The sequence below is a fragment of the Terrapene carolina genome, unplaced genomic scaffold (genome assembly GCF_002925995.2).
Source record: "Terrapene carolina triunguis isolate 2854851 unplaced genomic scaffold, T_m_triunguis-2.0 Scaffold165, whole genome shotgun sequence".
Classification (NCBI taxonomy): domain Eukaryota; kingdom Metazoa; phylum Chordata; order Testudines; family Emydidae; genus Terrapene; species Terrapene triunguis.
In genome coordinates, this window is record NW_020664516.1 from 345,908 (window position 1) to 354,506 (window position 8,599).

General features: G+C 52.6%; 1 protein-coding gene across 1 annotated transcript in view; it reads left to right on the plus strand.

Moving 5' to 3' along the window:
• The window catches only part of LOC112104249 (phosphatidylcholine-sterol acyltransferase), an 18,597-nt gene that overhangs the window by 858 nt on the left and 9,140 nt on the right, over positions 1-8,599 (plus strand). The window contains exon 3 of the mRNA XM_029912022.1: positions 3,768-4,091. Within this exon, the coding sequence (XP_029767882.1) occupies positions 3,768-4,091 (324 nt within the window). The remainder of the gene's footprint in view (positions 1-3,767; positions 4,092-8,599) is intronic.

Consider the following 8,599-nt stretch of genomic DNA (forward strand, 5'->3'; position numbering starts at 1 on the left):
GGCCTCTCCCTCTTCCTGCGCCGCTCCCTGCACTGCGCCCCCGGCCTGTCCCTCTTCCTGCGCCGCTTCCCACACTGCGCCCCCAGCCTGTCCCTCTTCCTGCGCCGCTCCCTGCACTGCGCCCCCGGCCTGTCCCTCTTCCTGAGCCGCTTCCCGCACTGCGCCCCCGGCAGGGCCAGCTCTAGCAATTTTGCCGCCCCAAGCAAAAATGATTGGCCTCTTACAATTGGTATGCGTACTTCCACCTTTTCATGTTCTCTGTATGTATAAATATCTTCTGTCTGTGTGTTCCATTCTATGCATCCAAAGAAGTGGGCTGTAGCCCACGAAAGCTTATGCTGAAATAAATTTGTTAGTCGCTAAGGTGCCACAAGTACTCCTGTTCTTTTAACTGTTTTTATGCCAGCGTGAGCCCCACACTGACAGCGAGGCCACCGTTTCTTGGCAGGAAAGGCGTTTGGCACCTGGGCCCAAATCCGCATCGGTATTTAGGCACCTTTGCGGTTCTGGGCCTTTCTGCCCCTCCACTCGCTCATCTGCACTAGTGGCACGTCCATTACAGGGCCGGTGTAGTGCCTCTGACTGGTTGGGATGAGGTTCCAGCTGTCACTGACACCAGGGATTGTATGTCTCTGGTTCGTGTGAAGAAGAGTGTGTCTCGTCCCCAGATTTACAGCCCGGGTTCTCTGCGTAAAGCAGGAATTTTCTGTGGATTGTCAGCTACGTTGATTCCTTAATGAGTTACCATTAATTAATAATGGGAGTGTTAAGAAATCTTGGTGGCCATCTTTCCCCTTTTCCGACTTTCTTTCGCCAGCAAGTGGCTGCTTTCCTATTCACGTTGTTCAAACTCTTGGTGCGCTCGTGATGAAAGTGCGCTTGCAGAAATGATGGCGCAATTAAGCAAACTGATTAGCGGTTGTTTCCTGTCACTGGAAACCATTAAATTCAATTTTCCCTTACACAAAAGTGGCTGCAATTTCACATAATTTACATGAGGCCCAACGTTGTAGCTACTCAGGCTCTCAGTAGAAAGACAAGGTGGGTGGTGAGGTAAATTATCTTCTATTGGACCAACTTCTGTTGGTGAGAGAGACAAGTTTTCCAGCTTACTCAGCAGAGAGGGCTACTGGGGGCGAGTGCCCCCTAGTGGTTACTATCTCCCATAGTTTCCAATGGAGCTGAAGCCATTGGCAACCTCAGGGAAGATGGCTGCCACGTCTCTAAACTACTTATAAGGCCTCTACTTCCACAGTGTCTGTGCACCTCATAATCAGGGAGGGATGTCATTAGCCCCATTGTACAGATGGAGAACTGAGGCACACAGCAACTGCCCTAGATCACCCAGAAAGTCTGTGGCAGAGAAGTGACTGAAACCCAGGACGCCTGAGTCCCAGGCACAGGCCCTACCACTGGGCCGTCCCACCTCTCCAGCTTCAACTCAGCCAACGTGCCAAACGTGCGGGACACGGCTGACCTAGGGGTCACTGTTCTTTGCTGTATCTTGCACCAGCACTGACCGTTTTAACTGTAAACGCTTTTAAACGCTGTTTTCTCCATTTGTGAATTATACAGACGTTGGCGCTTTCGTTTGTTTGTTTTTAAGACAACGGGCAACCAGCAGGGTTTGAACCCTCAATCGTCACATCCCCCACACAGAGCTCTTGCATGTGAACTAAAGGGGTACTAGGGTGACCAGATGTCTCGATTTTATAGGGACAGTCCCGATTTTTGGGTCTTTTTCTTATATAGGCTCCTATTACCCCCCATCCCCGTCCCGATTTTTCACATTTGCTGTCTGGTCACCCTAAGGGATACACTTCAGGTGGAGCCCAGGGGGTCTGGTCCCACCATTTGCCAGCGGGTCACACAGGTATTTGATAGACAGCAGTAGAGTGCTGGGGCTCAGGGCCCCTGGGTTCCAGTCCTGGCTCTGTGTTCTAGTGGTTTGAATTACAGTGATTAAAGACAGCACAGCTGCTAGATCAAAGAGCCCTCTGGGTTCAGAAATCTCCTTCCCACATGAGTACTTACAGACCCTGATCAAATCACCTCTTAACCTTCTCTTATAGATTGAAATATTTGAGTCTCTCACCGTCAGGCAAGTTTTTCCAGACCTCAGATCATTCTTATGGCTACGCTCTGAACCCTTGCCAGTTTTTCAACACCCTTTTTGAAGTGTGGACAACCACTGGACACAGAATCCAGTAATGGTCCCACCGGTGGCATATCCAGAGGTAACATCACCTCCCTACTCCGCCCTGCATGTGCGGCACTTACCCTCTTAGCCAAAGCCTTGCCCACCCCTAGCTTGGAAGGAGCATTCCCAAGCTCCACAAGGGAAGCCAGCCAGAGAGGCCTGCCCGGTCACGTCGCCCAGTGGGACTGGGCTGGCGTTTTTCGTGGAAGCTGCTGCGCTGTTTGTTCTCACACTGCCGCTGGACTCTGCCCTGTTTGTCTGACCCCATGCACAGCCGGGAGGGGCTGTGTTTGATGAGTCATGCTGTCCCAGGGCAGAGACCGGCCTCAGCTGGAGTGAAGAGAACATCCGACTGGAAGAGACCTGCTGGGTCACTGAATCCAGTCCCTGCCATCATAGGCAGCCCCATCATATCATCCCACTCATAAAGCTCCAGCTTCAAACCAGCCCCTCTCAGCCCTCCTTTGCCTAGGCTAGCCGAGCTCTTCCAGTCTCCTCTCATACAACAGGCCCTGCATTCCCCTGATCATCCTAGTAGCTCTTCTCTGCACCTGTTCCAGTTTGAATTCATCCTTCTTGAACACAGGTGACCAGACCAGCACACACTATTCCAGATGAGGCCTTACCAGTGCCTTGTACAATGGCATTAATACTTCCCTATCTCTCCTGGAATTGCCTCTCCTCATACATCCTAGAACCGCCTGTCTCTGCAGTCAGGGTGTGGGAAGAAAGCCCTCAGTCTGTGGTCATGTGTGTCCGAAAGGCCACCCCAGGGACGCTGTCATCTCCCCTGAGGGGATGGCATGTGGGTGGCATGTTCCGTGTATTTGATATGTACTGACATGCGAGAAAACACCATTCTGAGCTCCCTGTGTGAGTAGTATATGGGAGGCGTGTTGGAAGCATATGATCAGCATATGGGAGGTGAGTGGGCGGTGTTTGGAAGGTGCCTGGGTGACATGTGAAGGCCGTGTAGGACATGTTTGGGCAACATGCCAGTGGTGTGTGGATGGTGTGTGGGAAGCATGTAGATGGCATGTGGACAGCATGTGGGAGGCATGTGGATGGCATGCTGCCTCTGAGCAAGTCTCGTGTGTGTGTGTGTGTGTGTGTGTGTGTGTGTGTGTGTGTGGAGAAGGGTTGTGTGCCCTGTCCCCGGCGAGGAGGCAGAGAGATGCAGTGACTGGGGGCCCGGCCTGCCCTAGTGCGTCACTGGTACAGGCTGGGCAGAAGGGTTGTGTGCCCATCATGTACAGGTCAGAACTCAGACTGCTGGCAGACTTGCTCAGAGGGGATGGGGGCAGCTGTTCGAGGCCAGCAGTGTGCTCCAAGAGCTACACCAGGGGTCCCGCTCCAGAAGGGGACTATTTTTAAATGCTATGGCCTGGTTGGAGCATTTGAGGAGACAGATGAGAGGGGAAACTGAGGCAGCATACTGCGGTGCCACCCCAAGCTACAAGGAGGGGCTTGGAAGGCGAGCACCCAGCCACACTGTCCAAGTGGGGGATAAGGATGCCCCACCCGGGTCGTATGCTGCGGCATGCATTGACGACATTATCATCTCCAGGCAGAGCTGGGAAGACCACCTGAGGCACGTATCAGCCATACTAAAAGCCCTTCAGGAGGCAGGGCTCACAGCCAACCCAACCAAATGCTGGCTGGCCCGGCGAGAGGTGACCTACTTGGGCTACCAAGTAGGAGTGGGGCGGTTGAGACGACTCATTGACAACATGCAGGCCCTGGCTCAGTGTGCCACCCCCATGACAAAACACCAGGTACGGCGCTTCCTCGGCCTCGGGGGCTACTACCAGCACTTCATACCCAACTTCGCTACCATCGCAGTGCCCTTGACAGACCTGGCAAGGAACACCAACCCAAGGAAGGTCCCATGGTCGGTGACCTGCGAGAGGACCTCCCAGGAGCTAAAGGAGCAGCTGAGCTGAGAACCCATGCTCACCCACCCTGACGTCACCAAGAAGTTTACATCCCAAACAGAGACCTCCGAGGTGGACCTAGGCGCAGTGCTACCCCAAAACACTGATGGGGAAAAACACCCAGAGTGTGCCTCAGCAGGAAGTTGTTCCTCCGAGAAACCACCTACTTAGTCATCGAGAAGGAGGCCCTAGCAGTGAAATGGGCCATGGATGCTCTGAGGTGCTACTTGCGGGGGAATGAATGCCTTTCGGCAAGTGACCGACCATGTGCCGCTACAATGGCTGAACACCACGAAAGACACCAACCCCTGGATTATGCAGTGGTACCTCTCCCGGCAGCCGTACAGCTTTGAAAGCCTTCACCGGGTAGGGTAGGATCATGAAAACACAGATTTTTTTCTCAAGAGATTGTGGGCACAAGAACCACAGGACCATGCCCCAGCACCGATTCTGAGGGAGGGAGGTTTGACAAGGTGTATTAACCCCTCACTGGACAGGACGGGGTAAGGAGCAACTCTGGGCTCAGGAGGCCCCATTTCTCCTCCCATGCTGAGCATGCGCTGGTTGGAGGCAAGGTTTAAAAGGCAGCTGGACAGCTCGGTCAGGGCTAGGTAGGAAGTGACTCAGGGAAGTTGATGCACGGCACCGTGGGGTGAGCAAGAGCCTCCCAGGGCCCTGGGTCAGAACCCATGGAGTGGGAGGGCCCAGGTTCCCCTACCCCACCTGAGAACTGCACCCATAGGTGCAGCACTTCCCACTTGCTGCCCGTGAACTGAACCCACTAGGTGGGGTTGCAGCTGAGAACTGTACCCATTAGTCAGCGCTGCCCTCGAGAGCAGCATCTAGTAGGCAGAGCTGCCACCAGAGATGAGCCATCGGGTGTACCTGCCACCTTAGGCCCTAACTGCTAGGCAGGAGACGCTGCCTCCTGTCCACACCCCATAGTATGTGTCCATCTGCGGTGACAACCTCATATGACCACAGGGGAACCTCTTGGGACCCCACAGCTGTTTGCAACCTTTGTTTCCCTTCACAGAGAAGCACTGCATCATTTTTAATGAAGTGGTGGTAGCTCCTGTGACCCAAAATCATGCTGAGTTTTTTATTTTGCCTTATCTGTCTCTTTATACGTCAGAGTCACTGGGGACTACAAGTCCCCAGTGACTCTGACGTCCGTTTCTAACAGTGCAGGCACTCTTGCTTTCAGTTTTCTGTTGGATGAAATGTCAGCAGGTGACAGCCCATGCTTCCTGGCATTAGAAAAGGTTCAGAGAAGGGCAACTAAAATGATTAGGGGTTTGGAACGGGTCCCATATGAGGACAGATTAAAGAGGCTAGGACTTTTCAGCTTGGAAAAGAGGAGACTAGGGGGGGATATGATAGAGGTGTATAAAATCATGAGCGATGTGGAGAAAGTGAATAAGGAAAAGTTATTTACTTGTTCCCATAATATAAGAACTAGGGGCCACCAAATGAAATTAATGGGCAGCAGGTTTAAAACAAATAAAAGGAAGTTCTTCTTCACACAGCGCACAGTCAACCTGTGGAACTCCTTGCCTGAGGAGGTTGTGAAGGCTAGGACTATAAAAGGGTTTAAAAGAGAACTAGATAAATTCATGGAGGTTAAGTCCATTAATGGCTATTAGCCAGGATGGGTAAGGAATGGTGTCCCTAGCCTCTGTTTGTCAGAGGGTGGAGATGGATGGCAGGAGAGAGATCACTTGATCATTACCTGTCAGGTTCACTCCCTCTGGGGCACCTGGCATTGGCCATTGTCGGTAGACAGGATACTGGGCTGGATGGATCTTTGGTCTGACCCAGTACGGCCGTTCATATGTTCTTACGTTCCTTGGTGCCTTTCCATAATTTAACATATGGATCAGAGTCTGACTCTGCAGCCTTTTTCAGTAGGCACTTTATAATTCTGACACCATCTTCCACCTAAACCCCTGGATTAGGGACTGTGGGGACTAGCAGTTACACGTCTAAACCTGTACTTCGCTGCAAACTGCTTAAATTCATGCCCACTAAACCGCAGCCTGTTGTCAGATATTAGCATGTCAAGTATACCACGTCTAGCAAAAATAAATCTGATATGCACCATCACCTGCTTGCCTGTAGTATCTTCTAGTAAGGCTGTCTTAGGGAAGTGAGAATCATCGTCTAGGACAAGTACAAAGTTTTTTCCAGCCAGCGTAAACAAATCTATGCCTGCCGTGCTCCAGGGGGGCCAGTTTTTCCTATGCCACAACATAGGCTCTTTTGCTTGACTTCGCTTGTATTTTTGGCATATGCAACAAGCCTTGACAGGTTCTTCAATGTCACTGTTCATTTGAGGCTAGCGTAAAACATCTCTGGCCCTTCTCCTAGAGTTGTCAATCCCTAAATAATCTTCATGTATCCTTGTTAGCATATGTTTCTGTAACACCTTAGGAATCACCATCCTGGTGCCTCTAAACAGGACCTACCATATTTCCCCGAAAGTAAGACATCCCCCGAAAATAAGACCTACTTCCAGTTTTGCCTCTCGCTGTAATATAAGGCATCCCCCGAAAATAAGACCTCCCGGATAATAAGGCCACCCCGGAAAATAAGGCCCCGAAGCTCCAGGAAAAATAAGACCTCCCCTGAAAATAAAACCTAGCGCATCTTTGGGAGCAAAAATTAATATAAGACACTGTCTTATTTTCGGGGAAACAGGGTAGTAGTGACAAACCCACTTCAATTGGAAATCGCCTTCATTACTTCCTGCAGGGTCTCATCCTGAGCCGTCGGTGCAGCAAGCACAGTCCGCGCTGCATCTGAGAGTGGACAGTCTTTTGTCCCAGGTCCCGATCATGACCTGGTCTCTTATCAGGTGCTCAGTTAAAATGGCAAGACTGGCTCTTCAGTCACAAACTTCTCTTGGATTCACCTTCTTTTTGTTATCTCTGCTTAAAAACATCTCTCCTAGGTTTCATTTGGACTTGGAGTGCACCACTCCTCACCTTTCTGAGCTACAGTTCCATAGTTAGCCTCCCCTGCCCGAGCTAACAGCGCTTCAGAACCAGCTGCTGTGGGAAATAAGGCTACCTTCTTCTTTGCTGGTGCCCATCGCCCGCAGATAGAGTCAAGCCCGGTTTAAACCTTCTCCAGTTGTTTCAGCTCTGCTGGGGCTTTGGCCTGCTCCATTCTTCTACTCAGGGTCTCTTCTCCGTTTGTTTTATTGCTGGTACCACGTGGGGTTCAGTGATCACACAGTGTTTGTCAGAACTCTGCTATAGTCAATGTCTGAGCTCTAGCTGCCCAGCACTGCATAACATGAGTCTCTGCACGCTCCAACAACTGGCTCTTGCCAGAGCCTTTTAAAGGTACACTTCCCCACAGGCTGGGTTTCACTCATGGAACTTCCCCAGCCCCAGGAGCATCAGCAGGGCCTGGCTTGGAGTTCAACTGCTGGATGTTAGACCCTACAGAGCTAGAACTGAGGCCCGTGGAGGCTCTGGGTTTCTGACACCTCCACATTGCCATGGGAGGCTTAGGTGAGGTACCCACAGGAGGACCCTGTGAGGCTGAGCTCAACAGAAAATACCGCCCAGTGGGACTGGAGTGGCAGCCCCTCACAGTCCCCTGATTGGCCGATACCAGTATATAAACCAGGAAGCCATGAAGGGGAACTGACTGAGTAACAACACAGACTGCCTGCCTGCACTCCAGACCCTGTGCTCTGGCTTCTGGCCCTGGTTTGCCCTCGACTTTGCTATTGGATTGCTGTCTGTAACCTGGAGCCCGATCTCCTGGTAATCCTCCTGATGCCTGACTCAGTCCACCCTCTGACCCGCCTCACACTCTGACCTCCCAGTACCTGACCCCTGCTCTGACCGCCCTCGTCCCAGTGGTGACACTGTCGCCAGAGCAGCCTCCTGCCTAGTCCCCTCCTGTGCCCGGGTCGGTCTCCCCGTGGCCCTGTTGTCCCAGCACCCTAAACCCCCCTGGATGAGCTGGTGTCCTAGGACAGTCCGTGAGTCTCTGAACAGGCCGGGAGCACAGGGCAAGCACTGGGGGTCCGACTCCGGACCGGAGTCTTCAGTCCTGTCAGCATCCCCAGGCACAGCTCCTCGGGTTGCCAGCCCATCCCCCCCGTCGGGCTGCTGGCAGAAGCTCTGCCCGGCCCGCCGCCCTTGAGCTCCGTGATAACCTTTGGAGTCCCAGTTACAAATTCCCTTAATAATTATCTAATGTTCTTGTGTGACATTGTGTCCCGGCGAGCCTGGGGCTCATGAGGGCCGGACACATAGCTAGAGGCCGGTGGGCTGGTGGCATAGCATACAGCTAGATCACCACCCACAGCTCTGCTGGTGCCCCTCAGTCCCAACTGCAGCCACCCAGCTCTGCCAACAGCCCTCGGTCCCCACCCAAGGGCCCCCCTGCCTCAGCCCTGGGCTGCTTTCCTCCTGCCAGGCTGAACTGGGGAGGAGTCGATTAA